The sequence below is a fragment of the Ochlerotatus camptorhynchus genome, unplaced genomic scaffold (assembly GCF_037179485.1).
Source record: "Ochlerotatus camptorhynchus isolate MF236.1 unplaced genomic scaffold, CSIRO-AGI_Acam_v1.1 ptg000542l, whole genome shotgun sequence".
NCBI lineage: Eukaryota > Metazoa > Arthropoda > Insecta > Diptera > Culicidae > Ochlerotatus > Ochlerotatus camptorhynchus.
In genome coordinates this window covers 139,004-164,929 of record NW_027041025.1, presented here as the reverse complement: position 1 = coordinate 164,929, position 25,926 = coordinate 139,004, and the positions used below count along the sequence as shown (strand labels likewise).

General features: G+C 39.5%; 1 protein-coding gene across 1 annotated transcript in view; it reads left to right on the top strand.

The window, feature by feature from the left end:
* LOC135713175 (uncharacterized) overlaps nucleotides 1-25,926 on the top strand; it is a 122,437-nt gene that overhangs the window by 64,699 nt on the left and 31,812 nt on the right. Inside the window, exon 3 of the mRNA XM_065236287.1 lies at nucleotides 6,563-6,876. Coding sequence (XP_065092359.1) covers nucleotides 6,646-6,876 — 231 coding nt within the window. The 5' untranslated portion in view covers nucleotides 6,563-6,645. The remainder of the gene's footprint in view (nucleotides 1-6,562; nucleotides 6,877-25,926) is intronic.

Below are 25,926 nucleotides of genomic sequence, written 5' to 3'. Positions count from 1 at the left end.
CAGACGTAGAAAGTAAATTTTTGTCGGACATGCCAAAAATGGATATTGACTTTGGGATGAAGTATCTAGAAGGATAGTCATCTCACGGGATATTATTTTCGATGAAAGTCAATCTGTTTTTCGCATTTCACAGCAAAGTAGACAACCAGTGCCAGAAGATTGTAGAACCATCACGAATTTTAGAGTCTATTGATGATTCAGACTCAAGTTCAGACGATGGAAGTGAAAGTGAAGAAGTTGAATCCGAGTTTAAAATGAACAATGTTAATAAAGGAGATAAGGAAAGCCCACCATACATCGTAGCAAGCGGATTCAAGTGAAACAGATGCAGAAAGTGGAGAAGATTGAAGACACACAAGGTGCATTCTCAGCGGCTATTCAAGAAGAACTGGAGGCATTAATGGTGAAGTTTGGTGGACTGTGTACAAATAGGATTCAAATCGATGGACTCCATGTGCATATTTGGTATCAAAGATGGTGAAAGCACTGGACGATATAAGGCAAGGCTGGTTGCTAAAGGATGTTCACAAAGATATGGGTTTGATTATAAAGAAACTTTTGCCCCTGTGGCAAAGATAGCAACAATTAGAATCATTCTTTCTCTGACCACTGTGAGAAATATGCTTGTACATCATTTTAAATTTGTTAAATTAAATTTGAAGAAGTTTATATGAAATTGCCTTGTGACGAAAATTGATAAAGCCGAATTTGTCTTTTGAACAAGAGCCTTTACGGTAAAGCAGGCTGGAAGAACCTGGAAGCAATGTTTTGACGAAGTCATGATAAAACTGGGTTTTTCGAAACTATCCAGCGATTCCGCTTGGCTGAAACAGTTACCCAGCCGAGATATTAAATTTAGTCGTGATTTGTCTATTTTTTGACCAATGTGCATCATGATGAAACTTTCAGCACTGGAAGAGGTGTACTTTAAAAAAAACTGCTGTCAATGATGCTGCTAAAAAATAATACGTGTTTTCGGATTCTTATTGGACCACACTTTAGAAGAAACTTGAAATGGAATTTCTTGAGAATAGTCCAAATAAATCTTGTGAAAGGTTTCTGCAGAATTCCAAAACAATTTGGACATAACAGTATTCCAAAAAACCTGCTACTTAAAATCAATTCATGATTCAGATTTTCCTGGCTTGTACCTTACGGCACTTCCTTCCAGAAAATAGAAAATTCTGTTACCAAAATTTTTCAAACAAACACACATACAATTTTTTAATATGTTGCTCAACCGGGAAATGTAAAATTCTATTACATATTTGTATTAAAAGCGTGTAGAATTTGCAGTGTTTCACAGTATGAACAGATTCTGTAATGTTGTCATCGGAAGGATTTTTAGATAATTTTTTAATTTTTATGATAGCAACATTTTCGAACCAAGCTTGTTTTCTCAAATGGCCCAGTGGCTAGAAATTCTTCTCGTGAAGTTTTTATACGAAAAAAAAAATCATACTTGTTCGCTGCAGATCATTGTGAAAACTGTCATTACATTTGCTGCATTAAAAAAAAAAAACTGTAGAGGATGTAATAAATCCACCCTTTAATGACAACTTTGCAATTCTTCACGCAGAATAAATCTTATAGGGGAAAACGGGGTACGAAGAAACGCATAGAGTTCAAGGCATTTTTCAAGCTATTCGTCAGTTTTATTATGATGGTTATGATTAAAAGCACATGATTTTAACCAGTCAAAACGCTTTGAAATTGGTCTGAGTTTTAGACATCCGGTATTTTTTATTACTCCATTTTACCCATTTTACTCCTTTTTACCCAACATATATATTTTTAATTTCATGAGGAGATGTTAAACACAATATAGGGGAATTTATGTATTCTCGTTAGTATTAGCAGCGTCCGCGCTTAGATTAGCATTTTCTCAGCGTCACATACAAATATGACGTGTTTTTATGCTTAAATTTATTTGCTGCTTGCTGTCCTATCCATCCCAACCGATAGACTTGTTCAAAACTATTTGAAAACGTATTTGCAATGCTACAAACTTCTCAGGTTGTCGGCGACATTATTTTCTTCGGCAACCTTTCCATTTGAACAGCGTGTTAACCAGCTGTTCGATCATCGGCAATTCGAAATCAGCCGCATTTTGACGAGCGTATATTTCATTTGAAGAAAAATCTGGCATAACAAATTTGCTAAATTAATCGTAAAAATATTATCAGATTGAAGGTGAAATTATTGTTTAAATTTTGGATGCCGAAAACAGTTAATGCTTGCCGAAGCTATCATTTCTCTATAGATTTATCCTTAAACTACGACAAATATTTTTTTTAATAATTATCAATTTATTATTTTATTATGAAATGCATTTATTAAAAATTGTATTATTTATTTCAGTCGGACATAAAGTTGAAATTATAATCAGTAAAAGTGATACATATTATGTGCGTCTTACTTTATAACTCCACTGTAAAACTTGCATGCGGCAACGGGATTGTTTCCATAACGTTATTAAATAGATTTGATATCAATATACTATTTACATTCCAGAAACTAAGCTTATCCTACCTGTTTGACATTATTTAGCGGAAGTCAGTCCGTAATGCAAACCGGAGGATTAAATGGCCCCGCCTGGTTTTTCAATGTTTTCCCCTTACTAGCTATGGGATTTTATGTGTCGAAATGTTAGTTTAAGTACTGAACTACCAATTTTACGGAGCTATTTTATCCCAGGGGTGCGTTTTGGACTGTCCTACCATATGTGAATCTGGTGTAGGCACATATATTTGCACAACTTTTGCGCCTAGTAGATGATAGTGAGAAAATTTATGTTTTAATAAATTAATTGATTTATTTATTTGTCAATCAAAAACGTAGACTACGTAATAAAATTATATCTTATATCCCAAGTAACGCAAATTCATAGAATTATGTTAAGTAAACTGCTATACAACCAAGACTTGTTAAGGGGGATTTCCGGTTCAATTGACCTAAACTTTGGATTTTTTTCCAGGGAACTGGTAAGAGTTAGAGACATGAGTTATTTGTCAAATCTTTATTCATTCTTGCTCTACAACTGGGAATTTTTTCAAGTCCAAAAATCCAAAATGGCGTTCAATATGGCGGCCGCCCGGCGGGTACTTCCCAAAACTGCGAGCAGCCTAGAGGTCGCAAATCGTCACCTATTTAGAAAGAAAATCGGCTCTTTGAAAAATCTCAAAATTTGACAAAATGGCGGGCATTTGAAAAAAAAGTCGTTTTTTTCGGTCGATTTTTTGACTTTGACAGCCTGTGAAAAATCGAAAATTGCACATTTCTCCTTGAGTCTATAGTTCATTCCATGAAGAAAAGTGTTTTCAATAAGGGAAGCAAAGAACGAAGTCAATTGGTTGAACCGTTCAAAAGCTAGAGTGCTCGCAGTTTTGAAAAATGTAGTTTCGAGAAAAACGCGTTTAAAGTTTGCGAAACATTCCATACCGCTCGGGAGGTCGATGCACTCAAAGGCCTGTAGCGACGTAAATATTTGCCGGATCAAAATATCCTTTTGCCCACCTATTCTAGACATGTTTAGCTTTGATTTCATGCAAAAAAAAAATCGATTTTTTTGAAAATATTGAACCGGAAATCCCCCTTAAACAAAGGTTATATAATATGATATAGAACATGTGTGTTGATTGGGATGTATTCGCATTGCCTGGATTTTTTTTCAATTTTAGTGTAGGCATATTTACGTCTGTCAGTTCACAGTGTAGATTATAAACAGACATCATTTGACGTATCAGTCCATATGTCGCGTGGTTAGTGCGGTGGCGATCTACCGCGAGAGCAATTCCAGCCCAAAACACAAACCGGTTGGAAATTAGTATTTCCTATTTTAATGAAACATTACTCATATGTTCGCTGCCACCAATAGTTGTATTTTTCATTGAAATATGATTTTTTTCATCGCAGTAACTTTAAAAAAGGCATATTCAAAATAAGCAAAAACAAATTTTTCTTCAAAAAATCATAACATGAAAACTACTGATTTGATTAAAATTACGCATAAACTATTTTCCCAAGTTTAGCCGTTGTCAAGGTAATGCGAATTAGTAATAATAGTAATGATAATTTTCAACATTTAAGACCATTTTCAAATGTTAGTCGCGATATACAGCAACAAGATGTTTTTCCATGATTGTATATTGAAAAAAAAAAAATTCTCAAATATGGTAGCTGTCAGACTTACCCGTTTCTATTTATTCACAGCGGAAGAGAAAAAAGTTTGTAAGTAAATACTCTTCAATATACCCAAATTATCAACAAAACCCCTAGTGTTCCTTTTTCAGTCCTCTATTAGTTAGCAAAAAATATAAACAGGTAAACAAATATTACATTAATTTAAATAGCATACAATGGTGAAAATTATTATAACTATTATTATTGATTCACATTAACTTAAGAACGGCTGAACTTAGGAAAAAGATTTGTATGGACAAATTTATCGAATGTAAATCATTATTTCACTAAAAAGTATGCAGTTGCTTCTCAGATGTCATTTTGAAAAGATCAATAGTTTTCATGTTATTATTTTTTGAAAAAATATAATCCATTTGTACGAGACGCAACCAACTAGCCCCGACCGAGTCGACCTATTTGCAGCGTAAAAAACTACATTAAAGGTTAAATTAATTGTCCTGAGCCATAAAGTGTTCCGAAAATTAACGGTGTTGAATGTTTCGATATAAATTTAGTGTTTTGATTTGCGTGAGAGAACCAAATTTCCCTTCATCTATCCGGGAAGCAGTTACCTATCGAAAAATACACAGCAAAAAATAAATTTTAATATTACATCCAAGAGGATGCACTTCAATCATGTCGAAAATCTCAGGTAATTTTTATGGCCACAACAATAAACAAACGCAGTGAAAGCAGCGTAATGTCAGTTCATGCACTGTATTAATGATAATTTTGTCCTGTTTGGCAAGTAATATTAAACCATATTTTCGACACGATTGAAGTGCATTCACTTTGATGTGATATTAAAATTAATTTTTTGCTGTGTACAGTCCACTTATCATCTTTTTTTTTTTAGACTTTATTTAAGAGATTTTTATCCTTAGCTAGTTCATCTCTCCACTTATCATCGTTTCGAGCCCAATTTTTGCAATGCGCCCTTTTCAAAAGTTATAAAAGTTAAAAGTTACTAAAGAAAATCATAGCGGTGCCGGTGGTGTAGTGGTAGGCATGATAGCCTCTCCCCCCAAAGAGCTTGGGATCAATCCCAGTCAGCACCACCGGGATTGTCTGTGGCATTAAATTTCACAGGAAGTAAAGCCGTTGGTCCCCGGTCCATGAGGTGATGGGTCGATATTAGGTTCCAGCTGTGGCAGCTGCATCCCTGGCGTCGGTAGCATTGGTACTCGGCACGGAAATACAAGTTCGACGGAAAACAAATCGATAAAAAAAAAATTAAAATTATATTTAATAGCGTTTTGGACTGGAAATGCTCGCGAACGAATGTCGCTAACGCAATTGACGAGAAGGTACATCAAAATTAAGTCTTGATACTACACAGCAAAAAAATAATTTTGATATCACGTCAAAGTGGATGCACTACAATCATGTCGAAAATATGGTGTAATATTACTTGCTAAAAAGGACAAAATTATCATTAATACAATGCATGAACTGACATTACGCTGCTTTTACTGCATTTGTTTATTTATATGGTCATAAAAATTACATGAAATTTTCGACATGATTGTAGTGCATCCACTTTGATGTGATATCAAAATTATTTTTTTGCTGTGTAAATAAGGCGAGCCAATGCGTTGCGAAGCAATATTGTTCACAAGCCACGTGCAAGATGGGAGATGAAATGCTGTTTATTCTAATTTACGTAGCATATATAATAAAAACTGCTTCTGGATTGAATCTATTCGTTCTTCATGCCTTGAATGACGATGGATGTGATAAGAATCTACTGCAGAAAGGTAAGAAAGTCCGACTTGCATATGTTATTAATAGTATTTTCAACTCCTTTATGACAAATTGTGCTGCTTCGGTTGCATCAAATATATGAAAAATCTTTATTGAAACACATGCGCATGCACAGATTCGGTAATTTACTATGTTACCTGACTCATAAAGGATATGTGTTGTATCCGTGGGATCGTATACTTCGTCTAATTTTACGTTCATTATGCCTTGTAAAATTGGATGAGGTATACGATCCCGTGGATACAACGTATATTCGTCATGAGTCAGGTAGCAAATTATATATTGTTTGAATGTAAATATGTAGCACGAACGAAAACAAACCGACAAACACATTCTGGTATGTTTAATGTTTACCACAATCACGCATCATGATAAACTCAAAAGCATAAGTTTAATTATGCGGCTCCAATTGCAAAAAAAAAAAATTCTATTCCATTGACCGTTGATTTCTGGAACTCGTATAGCAAAAATATTACATTTGGATAGCTCTAGTTGTCTTTCGGTGAATATTCGAGGCAGAGCATAAGCATAACTGACAGCCGTGCGTTGTTCGCAGGAAGGAAACAAATTACAGAATTTCTCAACTTTCCATTTTATAAATCTCTTTCTCCTACAGATCGCATACGCACCAACTCAGACCGATACATCTGTAGAGTCCGTTTCGCCACCAGGGGAGGAGGATTAGTTCCGTTCAAAGCAATGTCAACCCGTCGCGCCGGACCACCTCAAGGCCAACCGATGCCAGCGCAACTGCCGATTCCGTACGAGAATGAGAAAAAGCAGCGCAGCAAATGCATGTCCTTTGTGTGCTTCATGTGGAAGTTGTTCACATGTATTTTCTCCCACGTGACACTGGTAGCGATGGTGGTGGCGTACTGCTTCCTTGGGGCGTTTACGTTCGAGCACTTGGAAGCTGAAAACGAGCGGAATGTAAGTACCTACGTACGATTAATTATCCTTTATCAAATTCTTCACTGAGCATTTATAAGGGCCTACATTTGCGGAAGAAGCCATTGCACAAGCCGAATTTAGGTGGAATAAATTGTCCCAAATCGCAAATCAATAGGTTTCGGTATGTAGTGTCTTCGGGAAAGTTTTTCATTTATTTCAGCCATTCTTTTTATGCTCAATTCATTAGGGTGGTTCATACGGTTGATGAGTACTAAAAATAAACTTTTTATTTATACGAGATAGATCTACTTGTTGTAGAACAACTCATTTGAAGGAACTTTGTAACTACTTCCTTTTTTCATTTTATTTTATTTGTTTTTTTTTTTTATTAAGGATATGAATAGATTTTGGTCCATTCAAAAATATGCATTGCAAATCGAACGCATAACGCAAATATATGCAATTATAATCGAACGCATAACTTCAGAATAAACCATCAAGGCAAGTATTCTCAAAAAATGCATTTACAAAGAACAAAAAGAATAAATGTCCATCTATTTGTTTCCTCGCGCACACAAACAAGGTTTTTGGTATCCGTGTATAAATCGGAGAAACTTTTAGGTAAAAAATCTTATCCTTTACATTTGTTCAATCATTTTATTAGAACAAAATGTAATGAAAAGTGTTAAGTCAAAAGTTAGAAAAAAATAATTATGTAATGTGTTTCAAATGTATATATATATATTCAATTTAAATTTAATTAAAACTATCATTGAATAGCCTAAACTTACGGTGTAAGGAAGTATCAGACTTTTTGAGATATTATTGTCAATTTTACAAAGTTGTAAACGTGGAACGAAAAATGAGAACGAAAGTTATGCAATATCGTACAAACACTTTGTTTGGTGTTGGTGTTTATCATCTTTTAGGAGAGCTGGATTAAAAAATATCTAGATTCACACAATTTCAAAATTAATCCTGGTGTTCAAATTATATTGACATGAGTTCAAAAATTGCATTTTAGAGCACATGTGATTTAAAATTACTGTAAAATATATTGTTTATTAGTTTTTTTTTTCTATATCGTAAATAAGTAGAGCTTAAAACTTGCCCAAGAAAGCATTAAGTTGAGAAGTAAAATAAACAAAGTTGGGACTGAAAGTTTGTGTCTGGTTAATAACTTGAGCAGTCCTTATACATATTCCTGAAACTGATGGTTTTAGTAGAAATAATTTATTCCACCTATATATGGCTTCTGGACCACTGTACATTGTTCAGGTTTTTAAAAATCTTATTAAGTTCAATAAAAAAAAAAAAAAAAAAAAAAAACTCAGCCAGCAAATTTATTTAAATGGGATGAGAACTATTTTGGCATATACGCATATTCCCATAATATCGAGCACAAAACATAAATTATATCAATGATTTTGTAGAGAAATAATCAAACGGTTTGGTACGCTACTGTCTATAAGAAAGCATGGTTTGAATATTTACTTTTTTTTTTTTTTTAATAATCCATTTATTTGTCAAGGCTCAAATGCGTTAGCTTTGCGGAGCCGAATATTTTTTACATTATTGTGTGTGAATATCATTTTCTTACAACTAATGTTAGTAGAACGGGGGCCGATTACTCGCGGTTTACTCGAGATTAGGGATTACATTTATTGATCATTTGGAGGGAGGACAAGGGAAAGCATTTTGAACTAATTTAAAACTTAAACGTAAAGGATGACTAAAACACAAAACACTAAACACATACATCAACAGCTTTAAGAAAGTCGTAAATAAGCTTCATAATGTCGATATCACGGCAAGCCAAGATGTCTCTAATTGGCTTAAAGGGTTGTTTTCCTCGGACCCTAAGGGAATCACACAGAACGGATCTCGCCTCATAATGCAAGGAGCAGGACCAAACAACATGCTCGATGTCGTGATAACCGTTTCCACAGGTACATAGGTTGCTGTCGGCGAGCGTAATACGGAAGAGGTGGGCGTTTAACGAACAGTGATTGGACATGAGCCTGGACATTACACGAATAAAATCACGACTCATATCCAACCCTTTGAACCAGGGTTTGATCGACACCTGTGGGACAATAGAATGTAGCCATCTTCCCAGATCACCATCATTCCACTTTTGTTGCCAGTTGGCGAGGACTTGCTGACGAGAAATCGTGAAAAATTCGTGGTAGGCGATTTGTCGCTCGTAAATATCGCCTTCCATAGCGCCCACCTTGGCCAGCGAGTCCGCTTTCTCATTGCCCGGGATAGAGCAATGAGAAGGGACCCATACCAAGGTGATGACATGTGAGCTGTTTGATAAAGCACTCAATGACGATCGTATTTCCTGGAGGAAATACGCCGAGTGCTTCATCGGCCTCATTGAACGCATAGCCTCCAGGGAGCTTAGGCTATCCGTAAAAATGAAATAATGGTCAGGTGGAAGTGAGGCAATACGCTCTAACGTGTACGATATAGCTGCTAGTTCAGCAACGTATACCGAACACGGCTTTTGAAGCTTGTATGAGGCGCTATGAAGATCGTGGAATACTCCAAAACCAGTGGACGCATTTATCACCGACCCATCTGTGAAAAATCTCTTCTCGGTGGGGACGTGGCGGTATTTGTTCGCAAAAATAGTTGGGACAATCAGAGCACGGTGAGGCTCTGGAATTCCTTGAATCTCCTGCCTCATTGTGAGATCGAATCTCACGGAAGAACCACTGAAATGATGGGAGACAGCGCGATTGGGGTTGAACGAGGAGGGGCCGATGTCCAGAGTCATGTACTCGTAGTACAAGCTCATGAATCGTGTTTGAGGATTCCGCTCTAGCAGCTTCTCAAAGTTTTCGATCACCAGCGGGTTCATGACTTCACAGCGGATGAGGAACCGGAACGATAAATCCGCAAAACGATTTGTTAAGGGGAGGACGCCCGCAAGAACTTCAAGACTCATTGTATGCGTCGATTTCATACAACCTAGCGCGATTCGAATGCAACGATATTGAATCCTTTGGAGCTTCAATATGTGCGTTCCTGCCGCCGATTGAAAGCAAAAGCTACCGTACTCCAAAATCGACAGAATGGTGGTCTTGTAGAGTCTTATCAGATCTTCCGGATGGGCTCCCCATGAAGTGCCGGTAATGGAACGAAGGAAATTGATTCGCTGTTTGCATCTCTGCCTCAGATACGCTATGTGTTTTCCCCAAGTGCACTTGGAATCGAACCAGACACCTAAATACTTAAACGACATGCTGTGAGTGATTGTTCTACCCATAAGTTGAAGCTGAAACTGTGCTGGATAAAGCTTCCTAGAAAAAACAACCATCTCTGTTTTCTCCGGAGAGAATTCGATACCCAGATTCATTGCCCAAGTAGACAAATTATCCAAGGTATTTTGCAATGGTCCTTGCAGGTCCGGTGCTGTTGGTCCAACCATGGAAACCACGCCGTCATCTGCAAGCTGCCTTAGCGTGCAATTTTCGGCCAGACATTCATCAATGTCTTTGACATAGAAGTTGTACAGGAGGGGACTTAAACATGAGCCTTGTGGAAGACCCATGTAGCTGATTCGTGCAATTTCCGTGTTGCCATGAGAGAAGCTCATTCGTTTCTCGGACAACAAATTAAACAGGAAATTGTTGATAATCGGAGAAAGCCCACTCGCATGGAGTTTTTCCGAAAGGATGTCGATGCAAACAGAATCAAACGCCCCTTTAATGTCCAAGAAAACTGAACCCATCTGCTGTTTTTCAGCATAGGCTAATTGGATTTCAGTTGAAAGCAACGCAAGGCAGTCGTTTGTCCCTTTGGCCCTACGGAATCCAAATTGCGTATCTGAGAGTAAGCCATTCGCCTCGACCCACTTGTCCAGACGAAGAAGAATCATTTTTTCTAACAGCTTCCGAATACACGACAGCATCGCGATGGGACGGTACGAATTATGATCCGACGCGGGTTTACCGGGCTTCTGGATGGCGATAACTCTCACTTGTCTCCAATCATCCGGAACAACGTTGAGCTCAAGGAATCGATTGAACAAGTTCAACAATTGCCTCTTTGTGACTTCTGGGAGGTTCTTGAGCAGGTTGAACTTTATTCGATCAATTCCCGGAGCCGAGTTATTGCATGAAAGAAGAGCAATTGAGAATTCTACCATCGAAAACGAGGAGTCCATGTCATCGTTTTCCAGCGGCGGATCGCGAGTGTTGCATCGGACCGGAACCGAATCGGGACAAACCTTACGCGCGAAGTCGAAAATCCACTTGTTAGAGTACTCCTTGCCCTCGTTGACCGACGATGCCGCGTTACGCATTCTCCTGCCGACATTCCAGAGCGTTTGCATGGAAGTCTCTCGCGATAGCCCTTCGACGAACCGACGCCAGTAACCGCGTTTTTTGGCCCTGACCAAGCTCTTAAACTTTTCCTCTAGCACCGTATACCGCTCAAAGTATTCGCGGGAACCGTATTTACGAAACTGTTTAAACGCGGTAGACTTCTCTTTATTCACGTCGGTGCATTCCTGGTCCCACCACACAGTGGGAGGACGTTTGCGAATGGTAGTGCCAGGAACAGGCTTCGTTTGTGCTTGAAGTGCGCAATCCACTATGAGCCGCGATAGGAAGGAGTACTCATCCAATGGAGAGAGAACGTCGACCGATTCTGAACCGTCACGGACCGCGTTCGCGTATTCTTCCCAATTGATGTTTCTCGTGAGATCGTACGCGATGTTGATTGGACACTGTGAAGATGAACCGTTGGAAATCGAAATTTTAATGGGCAAATGATCACTACCATAGGGGTCTTGGATTACCTCCCACATGCAATCCAATGATAGTGAGTTCGAACAGAGTGACAAGTCTAGTCTGCTCTCTCTTGCTGGAGGTTTGGCTATTCGAGTTACTTCACCGGTGTTTAGAATGGTCATATTGAAATCGTCGCATAGGTCATAGATGATGGTTGAGCGGTTGTCATCGTACAGCTCTCCCCAGCCTGTACCGTGGGAATTAAAATCCCCTAAGATCAACCGCGGCTCAGGTAGCACTGAGCAGATGTCAGATAGCGCTCGCCGAGAAACAGCCGTTCTCGGAGGGATGTATAACGAGGCAATACTGAAGGTTTTACCTCTAATATTCACCTGACATGCGACAATTTCAATACCTGACACTGGAGGAAGGTCGATTCTGTAGAATAAGTGTTGTTTGTTGACCCCTAGGAGCACCCCACCGTACGAATCTGCACGATCGAGACGGATAATGTTGTAGTCGTGAAGAGAAAGGTTAACATCTGGAGAGAGCCATGTTTCGCAGAGAGCAAACGCATCACAGTGTAAAGGGTGATACGGTCAAAATGTGGTCAAGGGAAAACGCGTGTAAATCGGTGAAATCGTTTATTTAAAAAATCAAATTAAATTTCTTTTTCAAGTTCAATTAGTATAAAATTCAGGAAAAATATTCAGTTAGGCTTCCGCTTTTCCAAATCCGAATTGCCGGGCCTTACGCTTGACCCCTGCCATCAGATTTTGTACAGCCACCTTGTCCACCTTCTTCGCCGCAGAAAGCCAGTTTGCCTTGAACTGCTGCTCGCCCTTAGCAGTTTTTTGGTCTTCTTTAGGTTCCGCTTGACAATAGCCCAGTATTTCTCAATTGGGCGGAGCTCTGGCGTGTTGGGAGGGTTCTTGTCCTTGGGAACCACCTGCACGTTGTTGGCGGCGTACCACTCTATGGCCTTTTTACCGTAATGGCAAGATGCCAAATCCGGCCAAAACAGTACGGAACAACCGTGTTTCTTCAGGAAAGGCAGCAGACGTTTATTCAAACACTCTTTCACGTAAATTTCTTGGTTGACAGTCCCGGAAGCTATAAAAATGCTGCTTTTCAAGCCACAGGTACAGATGGCTTGCCAAACCAGATATTTCTTTGCGAACTTTGACAGTTTCATGTGCTTGAAAACATCTGCTACCTTTCCCCTTCCTTTTGCCGTATAAAACTCCTGTCCCGGAAGCTGCTTGTAGTCGGCTTTGACGTAGGTTTCGTCGTCCATTACCACGCAGTCAAACTTCGTCAGCATCGTCGTGTACAGCCTCCGGGATCGCGCTTTGGCCGTCGTATTTTGTTTATCATCGCGATTTGGAGTCACTACCTTCTTGTAAGTCGATAGTCCGGCTCGTTTTTTGGCTCGATGCACGGTTGTAGACGATACACCCAGCTTATTTGCGGCATCTCGGAGAGAGAGGTTAGGGTTTCGCTTGAAACTACCGGCAACTCTCTTTGTCGTCTCAGCGGCTTCCGGTTTTCAATTTCCCCCCGATCCAGACTTCCTGGCTGTCGACAAACGTTCCCCAAACACTTTAATTACATTTGTAACGGTTGATTTGGCAACTTTTAGCGATTTTGCCAACTTTGCGTGCGAGTAGCTCGGATTTTCGCGATGCGCGAGCAAAATTTTGATACGCTGCTCTTCTTGCTTGGACGGCATTTTGACAACTGAAGAGTGAATTCCAAAATCAAAATAGGAGCAACATTCTACACACACACACCTTCAAAATGAGGGGTGTTCAGGTTTTTTAAATGCAAAATTGAAAGAAATACGTCAAGTTGATATTGACCAAATTTTGACCGTATAACCCTTTATGTTATGCAGTAAAAATTTGAATATGTCTAGTTTTGGTAAAATGCTTCTACAATTCCATTGAAGGAGAGATACCGTATCATTTTTTGGAAAATTATCCATCGAAGGATACGAATGAAGCAAGGAGGGGCCACTTGGAAGCAAATTGCTTCAGAAAAGGTTTCACGATTGGAAGCATCATGTTAATGATGCTCCGAAGAGGGTCAGTGATGTTGAACAGATCGAGAATGCTGTCCACAATTCCAGAAAGCGTGAACATGGCGTTCTGCTGTTCTGGTTGCAAAACTGGGACATCTGGGGTTTTAGATGCTCCCGGAAGCCCCGGAAATTCTTTGTCATAATCGACAGGCTTAAAACCCGGTGGATTGGGTTTCGGTTTATTTCCGTGACCTCTTGATTTATCCAAGGGGGCTTGGGAGTCAGTTTTTTTTAGTTTTCTGCGAGTCATTCTTGGATCGCTTCCTTGAAGGACCTTTGAAAACAAAAGGACTTCCGTCATTGCCCTCTGAGTCAGTGTCATCCTCGTCAACTGGGAGAAGATTGAACGGATTATTGTTTTCTTTTTCCGGAGTGATTTTGGGAGGAGGATTGAAAGTCTTCAAGATCTCCGCAAAGGAACGCTGAGAGCGCGCCTTCAGAGACCGTTCAAGTTTTTTTCCTTGCTGTTTATACTTCGGGCAATCTGCGAGAGGATGCGGAGGTGCCAAACAATAAACACATTTAGGAGGAGCACCACAAGCACCCTCCGCATGCTTCTGGCCGCACTGATCGCATCGTGGCTTGTTGCCGCAGAAGGCGGCGGTGTGGCCTAATTGTTTGCACTTGGTGCAGTTCATCACCCTTGGTATAAACAACCGCACAGGAAGTCGAATCCTCCCAATTCGGACGTAATCCGGCAGAGTCGATCCGGAGAAAGTCACTCGAAACGAGTCAGTCAGCGAGTAGATTTTTTTTGTCCTGTCGAGGGATCCTGACTGCATTTGGGTGCAGTCAAGAATCTTGACTTCTGGAAGAACGGGGTTCTTGAAGACACCAACCCCCCTCTTCAAGAAGTCATCGCAGGTCAAACTCGCTTCGGTGACCACTCCTTCGATTTCCACGTCACGACTGGGAATGTAAACGCGGTACTCTAACGTAAAAAACTCGCAGGCAACAATCTCATTCGCCTGCTTGCGGTTACCAACAGTGACGCGTAGTTTGTCTGGCCTCACCTTCAAAATGTCGGTCACTGACGAGAAACGTTTGAATAGATCTTTTTCGATCTGGTTAACGTTAAGCGGTTTTTGTTTGGGTCGGAAAAAAACAACCCATGGGCCTGTCGAGGCGTCTGGGTATGACTTATGGCGGGGGGCAGTTTTTGTTTTCTTGGCGGGGTTAGGCGGAGTAGGGGGAGACGGTTTTGGTGGTGTGGGGGGAGAGGGATTAGGTGGGGTAGGGGGAAACGGGTTTGGTGGTGCGGGGGGTGACGGTGCTGGTGGTGTTGGTGGCGATGGATTAGGCGGGGTAGGAGGAGATGGGGTAGGCGGTACGGGCTCCGGTGCTCGTTTTCGCCTGGGCCGCTTCGGGATGGTTCCGGTGTACTTCTTCACCGTGGCTGTCGTTTCCACGTCGGACAGTTCGTCTTCAGTGGGAAGGGCAGGAAGGGTATTCCCCCCGCCATCACTATTACCATCCATTGCGGGGCAACTGCCACCGCAATAGATACAAAACAACTACACACAGGGACAAGAGAAAAAGAAGAAGAAGAAGAAAATATTTGCGTGGGATGGGAGAAAGGGGAAACTAAAACAAAGGGGCAATAAATAAAACTTATTCGCTACTTAACTACACCGGCACAAAGCGTGTGTGTGGAAACGCTGCTATCACGTGGTGCGTTGGTGTTGGTCCACGCTGCTATCCGGTGGTGATGGTTGGTGTTGGTGGGTCGGCAAGATGGTGATACGACACGCTTCACTTTCACTTGCACACCCACGCGACGGCGTGAAAAAATGATGGACTTGACGACGCCGTTAACTCCGGTGATGGATTACCGGGATGAATTAAAGCTGGATGGTAACTCCAAGGGGCTCGGTCGATGGAATTCCACTTCCTCTGTTGGACACTGGTCACTTGGGGCACCCAATGGGGGGTGAAAAAACCTCTCGGGCGGAAAAAACACCGAAAAAAACTAGATGCCGCGCAACTGAAACCGGGACGTTGTTAACCGACTGAATGCTCAACTAGGAATGAATGTTTACTTGTATTCATCTCAAAAACTAAGAGATGAACTAGCCTCAGGCTAAAAATCTCTATAATAAAGAAAAAAAAAAAAAAAAAAAAAATCTCAAAAACAAACAAAAAAGCGCTCCAAGCACAACATTTTTTTTTGCGATGTCACTCCAATGTCGTTTCAATGTGCTTTAATAAAATTTAAACTTTTATGACGAATTTTGAATCAAGAAGCAGTGTTAGCACTACGTATGCCTTAGCAAGACCAAAATACTCACACTCCAAAAATACCGGAATCAAAACTACCGCCTCCAGCACGGCATGAATTTCCTGAATAGGCTATGAAAGACATCTCAGATAGAGCGTCGAGTATTATAGACACACCCAAACATCAGTAAGAATGAATTCACAAGTGGTGTCGAGTGGGTGGTGCGCGGAATTTGGTCCGCACCGGTTGTGAAGATTTTAGGGATGTCACTTTGCCCCCGAAATCTTCATACGTTGATTTGATCCGATTTTTTTAATTTTAACGAGACATTTTGATTACGCAGTACCATTTAAATCTGCAGGTCATGCTAAAAAAAATGCCTGAAAAATTACAATCGCAAGGGAAGGGAGGGAAAGTTAATCCAACATCTACTTAAGAGGAACACATACTACCTTCATAGATATCAAGGGAAAAGTTGTGTTAGTGGGAGAATGAATTATTAGAAAACTCTATTCGTCAATATAGAGCATTTGATAAATCTTTATTACTGATAAAATATAAATCGATAAAATGCAAAGATCTCACCCGAATAGCTTAGTGGCTTTGCAGCGTCTTGTTTTCGGAAATGTTTTATTTAATTATCCTTGAATCACCGCAATCACTAATAACGCTCGTCTTTCTTTTCGAATATAAAAGCACCTGAAAACAAAATCACCGAGAGATTCTAACCTCAGCTCACAAACCGATAACTAACCAATAAAATGTGAATATCTTAGTCAGATATGATATATTTGTTTGGTATGCATGCGGTATAAAACATTATTTTGCTATTATTTAGCTATAACATTATTTTGTAAAATATCGAATAAATGCCAAAACAGCAAACCGTGGTCTTTCCGTTTTTGAACAATAACACCTAAAACATTTATAGGACTGGTGTTGAAAGACATTTAAAAAAGCATGTAATGCTATTCTAGTGTTGCTTATCTTTGTATAAGTCGTGTAGATTTCGAGTCGTAACCGAGTTGAGGAAAATACTGAACAATAACCTACTTGATTTTACATTAATTTGCACTCTTTTTTATTTGCATGAAAATAATTTAAAATTAAAAAATAATTTTAACTGTGTTTTACTTTTGCATTCGAATCTGGCGATGAAAAAATAAACTTGAAATAAGGAGTTAAACCAAAAGTGAAAGTATTTTTCAACACTTTTGAATTACTTTTTAGCATGGGATCTACATGTATGCTTCCCAATCGCGATATTAGCGTTAGCGTTGTTATGATATACTTCGTAGATTGGATACTAGCGACACTCACGTCTCTTCTGAAATTCTCAGTTAGACTACTTTCAGGAATAATGCTTTGGAGTAAACATTGGTTCCAATCTAAACAAGAGTAACAGAAGCATGACTGTCGCTATTCCCGGCCACGCCCATCTTTACCATAACTAGGGATAGGGAAGGAAATGTTGATGTAGTACTTACTTAACGAGAGGCCACCGACTTAGCGACACCCTCATAAGTGCTACGGAGTTGGAGGGTTGGGTAGGGTATTTGGTTAGGATTCACCTCAAGTTGGCGATGCAACCAAAAGTATGCATTGTTTATTTGTTGTTTATTTAATCTCTCGATAGCCGGCTATCAAAAGAACATATTAATTTTGTTTAGTGATAATGAATTTTAAGAGTCATGACGGAGGGCTAGGGATTAAACCCATGATTTTCTGCTCAGTAAGCAAAAACGATCCCTCCAGGGTCATCGAGCATCTCAGAACCATAACGCTTCGCGACAATACAGGACTACGTTTTCGCTTGATATGCAAATAGTTTCCGAGGTTAATGTTCAATATCAAATATACAAATAATGGTGGCGATTTATTGTGCTGTGGAAGAGCTTGGGGTTAAATCCATGATTTTCTGATCAGTAAGCAAAATCGATCCCTCGAGGGTCATCGAGCATCTTATAATCCACAGCGCTTCGCGTCAAAGTACGAATATATGGATTCTATTATTGAATAACTATTATTTGCAATAATTACATGAAATAAATAAAATATAGCTTAGCTTAGCTTAGAGTGACTGTACATATCAATGGTTGCTACTCCGTGATTGATCAGAATAAGTGAAATTGTACAATGAATCAATTGAATGAGGCTGGGAGTGACCGTCCATTCTCATTGTACAAGTTTCAGTGACTCTTTATTTTGTAGATCAATAACGGCGCCGGCCACGTCCTTGCAATCAGGTGGGAGTAGGGAAGGAATATTAGAGTGACCTTTGTTGTTTGTGGGCTGTGTTTACCTCTGCACCCCAACAAAAGACACAGGAAAGGAGATTTTGTTAGTAAGTTGGGTTCGTTGGATCAGGATTCACCTTGATAAGTGATGCGACCATGGTTTTAAATGAATCAGTGTTATCATGCATTATACTTGGATTTGCCCGAAGCCAAAACCAAATGGTGTATCATTGGGCCTTATTACGGGTGTCACTACACGGTGATAAGCAAGTGATACTCAGAATAAGAGCCGTGATTACCGTACAAATCAAATGGGAATCACTTCACCGTGACGACAAGTGACAACTTTTCACCGTGATGTGACATCCGTAATAAGCCCCATTATAATATAAATCTGAAGACGTTCCATCATCGAAATGCTGAAAATAAACTTAGAGCATGAGCATGAGCAAAATTGATCGCCCGCGACTGCCAACACCAAAGAGCTGAAAACCAATTCAAACAAATCAAATCAACAGACAAAACCAGGGTGAAAGCTGTAAGTATAAATCTAATGATGTTCCGTCATCAAAGAGCTGGAAGAAAACTCAAATAATTTAAATCTCATATAAATTAAGTTTAAATAGACAAAAGTAGAAAAAAGGAACAATCTCACCAAATCAGTCCAACTGAATCCCTTGCAAGCAGCTATGTCGCGCTTGGTGTAGTAGCTCCGATCATAGACCCGTCCTACGGGGATCAATCCTCTGGTCGAATGTAGTCGATTGCTCCATGACCGCTCACAAAATCATACAACGCGTAAACAAACTGAAATCAAAAACTATGACACACGACGCCAAAAATTTCTTCTTCTTCTTCTTCTTCTTCTTCTTCGTTTTTCCTTTATTTAACGTCGGTCTCTGTTCCGCAATCTAGTGCCAATCACCGACGGACATCGATTGCCATCCATTGACGGCAATCGAATGTGCAGGAAGGCAGCTTCCGCACCTGCGTAGGATATCGCACCCATTCAACATACATGGGCCGGGACCAACGGCTTTACTTCCCTTCCGAAGGAAGACGTGACCAGAGATTTTTATGCCTCAGAAAAATCCCACCGACCTCGGCTGGGATTGAACCCAGACCCATTGGGGTGTAAGAAAGCAATCACGCTTACCACTACACCACCGGCGCTGGCCCAAAAATTTCTGTACCGGGAGCATAAGCGAAGAAAAAAAAAACAAACAACGCAGATAGCGACATCTCTATTGATGCCTGCAAACATGATGCATAACGTTTTCTTTTTCGATTCCAAAACTTCTCGGAAAGCGAGAAAACCACCAATCACACACGTATAACCGTCCGGGAGGCAGAGTGCCAGCGCTTATCTGGCAAAATCAGCGAACGCACGCACAAAACAGAAACAAACACAACCGTATCCGAAGAGGTTCGAAGGTGAACTCCACTAGTTCCAATGGTTGATAGTTTGGGTTATAAACACGAATTCCTTTCTTAATCACCTCTTTGATGGCCAACAGCGCTTCAGCGCCTGCCACGTTCCATCTTTTTCTAACTCTTTTAAATGGCTCTCAATTTTCTCGTTCAGTTTCACATCATTAAGATTTTCCATTGATTCGTTTGTGTTTACCACAATTTCACCTATTATCACATTCATGAAATCATTTTTATGCTCTCTCAAATATCTTACTGTGGCTCTACGTAATGGAGCTTCTTCATAGTACTCTTCATCGAACACCAATCGACCAGATATTTGCTGTACTATTGAATAAAACAAGCGATTTCCATCTCCGGTCTTCTCTGCTTTCGTATAACTCGTCATTTTTCCTGCACTTCACCAAATTTTTCCAACTAATTACACTGATCACTTGGAATTTGCACTGTGATGCTACAATGGTATGACTGTTGTGAATGATTCCGCATTTATTCTTAATTGACCTGAGGTACATGACTTTTAAAATCCCCTCTTTAATTTTATTGACAATATTAAAATTTCTCAAGCTTTTTGCGCAGTTAACTTTTACTATCTGTGATTATTTCCCTCGTATTTGTATTGTAAAATAGTGTTTTATGTAGTATGTAATTATGAATCCAAACACGTGGGCCATTTATGTGATTTGTCATTCTTACCCAGTTCACGCCTCAATTCATTGAACATAAAATTAAAAACGTTTCGCTTATAAGTATCTTCTGTTTTACTGTCTGCTTCTTAATCGCGATATTCAATTACAAAAATTCAGTAATAAATAAAATGTTCTGAATTTACAAATTTATTGATAACTTTAGAAATTTGAAAGATTGGTAAACTTCAAGACTGTTACAGATATAAATCTAAATCTCAAGGTTTTTAAAACATTCAGAGGGGTGGCCATCCAAATATATTTTTTAATATCTAGACGCAAAAAATTGCATGCCCATCAAATGTAAGAGTGAACTTCTTGCATATTATGTATACGTTTCATACAACAAATGTTATGGCAGTACTTAAAATGGACTGTATCGTTCAAGCAAGTTTATCCAGAATGAATATTTTTGTATAAAATCTTCACGAGATGTTTCTAGCCGCAGTGTCTTTGGAGTAATAAAGTTTGTTCAAATATATAGCTAACATAAAAAGAACAAACAAAAAATGTAATCCTACTAATAACCACAATACAAACATTTTAAAGGAAATCGTTAATTGAATCTTACAGGAGTGCTGTGTGAGCAGTCGAGCATGTGATGATTTGATTAACGTTATGTTTCGCATACGTTTTGTTCTCGATAATTTAATTTTAACAAGGTTACACTTATTAAAAAAAATTAAGGGGTTGTGTCCTAGACACGACCGCAGTATGACGAAGAACCTATCTATCTATCTCTATCTATGATGCATGATATATGCATTTAGGTTAACATCCGACGTCCCTCATTTTTTACATATTTTGCAGAAAAAATACATCCGAAGTCCCCCCGTTTTTATATATTCTGCACAAAACATACTTTCTAAGCCCCGCAACTGACAGGATTTCCCGCCATTTGGTCCCGCTTGCTGCACATGCAACCGAACCTGATAGGATTTCCTGCCGTTTTTTTTATGAATAAGGCGGAGCAAAAAGTTTCTTTTGTTCAGAATATGTAAAAAAGGATGGACTTTGGATGTTAATATAGTTGCATATATAGGAGTACCAGATATGTTTTACCATCAGTTGTGTGTAATTCACCAACGTAATATCATCGAATATGTCTTTCAAGCAATTTTTTTTTCTCAAATTTGAAAGATTTGGTGTGGGAAGAAATTAAGGGAAAAACTTCTGTTTTTACTAATAATTGTGGTTTGTTTAAAATTTATTTCCGTGATCGTCAAGGTCCATGTCTTTTTCGGGTTTATTGTTTGGGTGAGGAGAGGTTGTTGAGGGGGGGGGAGGTTGTTGTGAAGGGGGGGGGGAGGGTTTACATACATTGGTTTTCCTCATTCCTCATTGTATCGCATTCCTCATTGTGGTCACGCCGTGATCCACCTTTAGCCGCTGACTTACCACGCCGTCCAAAGCGACAATGAGCAAAAGCACGACAGCAGCGCTGTTTTATATCTTTTCAGGTTCAAGCAGAACGATGTGCAACCGAACCTGATAGGATTTCCCGCCGTTTTTTATGAATGGGGCGGAGCAAAAAGTTTCTTTTGTGCAGAATATGTAAAAAAGGATGGACTTTGGATGTTAATATAATTGCATATATAGAGGTACCAGATATGTTTTACAGTCAGTTGTTGGTAATTCATCGAGTGTATGTCTCCTGTTAAGCAATATTTTTTGAAAATGTTGGCTCTGCATGTAAAAAATTAATTGTTTAACCTACATAATTGTGGTTTGATTGAAATGATCGTCAAAGTCCATGTCTTTTTCGGGTTATGTTAAGGGGCGAGAGGGAGAGGTTGTTAAGGGGGAGGAGGTTTTACATGCACGTTTTTTTCATTCCTCATTGTGGTGGACACGCTGTGATCCACCTTTGGCAGCTGACTTGGTCCTGCTTGCTGCAGGACCTAGTGCTACGCCGTCCGAATCGGTAATGAGCAGAGGCAGGAGATCAGCGCTGATTTATATCTTTTCATGTTCAAGCAGAATGATGTGCAACCAAGTGGTATTCGTTTATGATGGCTGGGTTTGGGAAAAAGGCTTATTTCATAAAAACAGTGATAAAATTATCATTTGTACATTTTCAAAAGTTTCATTACGTAAAAATGGGAAAAAAAATATTTATTTCTGCAGGTTCGTAATGTAATTGCCGTATTTGGATTTAAATTTCATCTATAAATGACAAAGTTACAAGCGTTCAAAACCTAACACTCCTTCACCACACATATTTTTTTATTTGCACCCCAGTATAGTCAACAAATACGTAGTTCTCGTCAAAAAGTTAAAATACATTCCTACACAACCTCGTTAAATGACTATTTTCACATGAGTGAATCGCGTTCCACGTCTCTGGATTCAAACCGACAAAGAACGTCAAACGAGGAATTCATATGACGATTGGTAGGTAGAGTTTATGCCACCGAATAGACTCGTCCGAACGTGTGCGATAATGGGAACCGAACTTCAACAAGGTAGACTTCAGGTTCGTTCACGAGTCGAGATGAGAGAGACTCCCCAATTGGATAGTGATTGGTTCAAAACTGCGTGAAGGGCTAGATCGGGTTAGAGCAGAGATTAGTAGGAAACGGTGGTAGAAAAATTTAATGAGTTTTGTAATTCGTCTGGAAATTTTACGGTGCTTAATAGAAACTCATAAAAAAAAGTGCATTCGAGGTTTACGTGGAATACGCGTGGGTGATAAGGTTTTCGCAAAGATTTAAACCCTTTTAACAAGGGTGCACCCCTCGGGACGGAAAAATAGAACCGGCCGATCCCGTTCACCAGACCGACTCGACCGAGCGTCGGAGTCCACGTGTCGGCCGTATTATCGGACAGAACCCCAACGATTCGATGCCGCCCAACGATACCGGCGCTACCCGTCCGCCACCTGTCCGTCGATAGCCACCTGTTGAGGTGAAAATCGTGGGGGGAAGCTTCGTTCCTACCGATCGGAAACTCACCTTAGTAGCGTGGGGTAATCTGCTACCTCGTGCCCTCGTTCTCGAAGCTCGACGACGCGATACCCAAGACGCACGCCGCGTGGTATATCGCATCGAAACCACGATTTGTCGCACCACCACGACGCCCGCCGTTGGTGGAAAACTACCCCCCACCGGCACCCTGCAGCGTATCGCAAAAATCACCGAAACCACACGTCCAAAAACAGGTCAGATAACTTTAAGTGCACTCCAGTCCATTGTACACACTCTACTAACCCCATCACCGATTTAAGAAAAGAAAAACCAGCCTTACAACACACCTGAAAAAAATCTTTTCTTCTTGGCACGCCATAGACCCTAGAATCTAGTTGAGGAGAATGAAAAAGCAGTTTTGTTCTTTTAAGGATCTAATTGGATACATCATTTTTCCGCTTATCCGTATTCCGTTTCCCCTGTAGGCAAGTTGAGGAAAACCACCATAGGAAACCTCTTTTGCCGATGTATTAAGGCTTTTCCCTGTTGGTAAGTCTTCCGGAGTTCGTAACCGCTTTGCCGCCACTAAGAGTTTGATTGAACTCGCCCTGATGTCTCCAAGCCGGGACGGGTCCATTTGAGACCATCGCTCCTTCACGCTAGATTCGTCTACCTGGCGCTTAAGTGAAGTTAGTAATTAGTTCCTCTTCCCAAAACACCCGACCCGTTACATAATTTTATTGAATGAATTTTTGCAAATGTGTTGTTGACTTGTTGCTGATACAATGGTGCTTGGTGTACTCTCACATTTACCTTTTTTATCCGGTATGACCTCAACCGCACTTATCTATTCCCAGGTAACAAATTGATGCTCAACAAGTGTTCTTTCAACGGTTTTAATTCAGTCTTAGTTTGAATAATTGTTGTACATAAACCACTTTAACCTTTTTTCAGCTTTTAAACATCTAAATCTGGTGATTTTAATCAGCCCAAAGCTTAACAGTAATATAAATTATAAACTTTTCAAGGCATTAACCAACAGTCTTTTCCTACCCTTGCTCAGCCTTCATGTTTTATTTAAAAAATAATAATGGAAGACCGCTTCATACCTTATACTTTTAATGAGACTGCTTTATAGAATGTTGCTGACTAATTGGATTTACATATTTATATTGCTATTATATGTCTAAAAATTACCTTTACATTTCGGGATTTGAACCGGCAGTCGTTGATTCACAGGCGTCAACTATACCCACTCGACCAAATATGCATATTTGTGGCAAAAGGTATGATCATTAACTTGAAGCACGTCAAAGTTAAGTTGAATAATAGCAACCCAAAGAGTATTATACAGCAATGCACAATTGTAAACAATTAATTGTGACAGTAAAACATTCCTCTCATTTCAAGTGCACTAAACACAATTTGGAAACAAGTGTGCGATGTATTTCGATGCTATTTTAGTGCTATAATTGAATCATATTTTTGAAATGCGGTATGAAAATTTAGTGCAATATAAAGTGGTGAACAGATAAAACACAGGATTACTAGTGTTTATACTTCCGACGTCGTCGCAGTCCATGTCTAGGTGGAGCTATTCTTCAAAAGCTCCTCTTCCTTGTCTCTACTGCTGGTGCTGCTTGGGATTAGAAAGGTAGCCAGTGAATTTAGAATAATTAAAATGTCGGAAATGGAACAAGTGACACTGACGACATTTAACAATATTGTGCAATAAATTCATATTATTCTATCAGGCTATGAAAATATTTGTAGCGCATTGCTGGTTTGTGGAGTAGTATTAAGCTTAAATAAGTCTTGTTCAGTCTTTAGATCAGCTAACTTACTGAGGTTGAATTATGGGGATACAATTCGCTTCATGTGCTACTAATTATAATCAACTGTATATTCAGCCTGATGTTAATGAGCTTCGTACACTTTAAATCAACCAATAATCAAATTCTGTTCTTACAATTCAGCTTGAATTGTTACTTGGGTTGTTTGGGTTTTTGCGATAAGCAACGGCTATGTTCTTATAGTGTGGTGTAATAAAATATATACCTAAAACACGTTCAATCATGTATTGTTTGAGCCAATTATTGAAAATAAAGATTATTTATTTTTAATTCCTACAAGGGCGCAAAGGGTAATTCTAAATGCGTAACCAGTTTCAAATTTGTTATGATTTACATCACTGGGTTGCGGTCTTTATTAAAGCTGTTCATATGGATAAAACCTATTGGAAGGTGCACAATTGAGTTTAGAATATGTCTTCCAGGTGGCACTAACATGCCATTTGTTTTCAAATTATTATCTTGACATATTGACTAGATAGAAGGTTTCTGTCATTGGAAAAGTTGTTCAAGTGGAAGAGACTCATCGGATGGTGTACATCACACTAGAGCACTTTTTAAACTTCTTATTGCTAGTATACCATTTAACATCTTAATGCTTTAACTTGCGACCTCGGCTCTATACAAGCTAGTGGTTTTGGACAAAGTTTTTTAAATGAATAAGACCTATTTGATGATGGACAGCTCAGTTCAGAATTCACTCACCATGTGACGCTAGTATGAAATTTTACATCTTATAGCTTGCTTGAACTTGACAGTACGACTAGATAGAAGTTTGCTGTCTTCAGTAAAGTTGTTCCGAATGACAAGACCTATCGTATCTCATTCGAAAAAATCATTAGCCACTACTACCATATGAATATAATGGCTTAATTAAGTCGACATCTCAACTAGATAGCTGGTTGCTGTCAACACGACCTGTTGTGTGGTGGA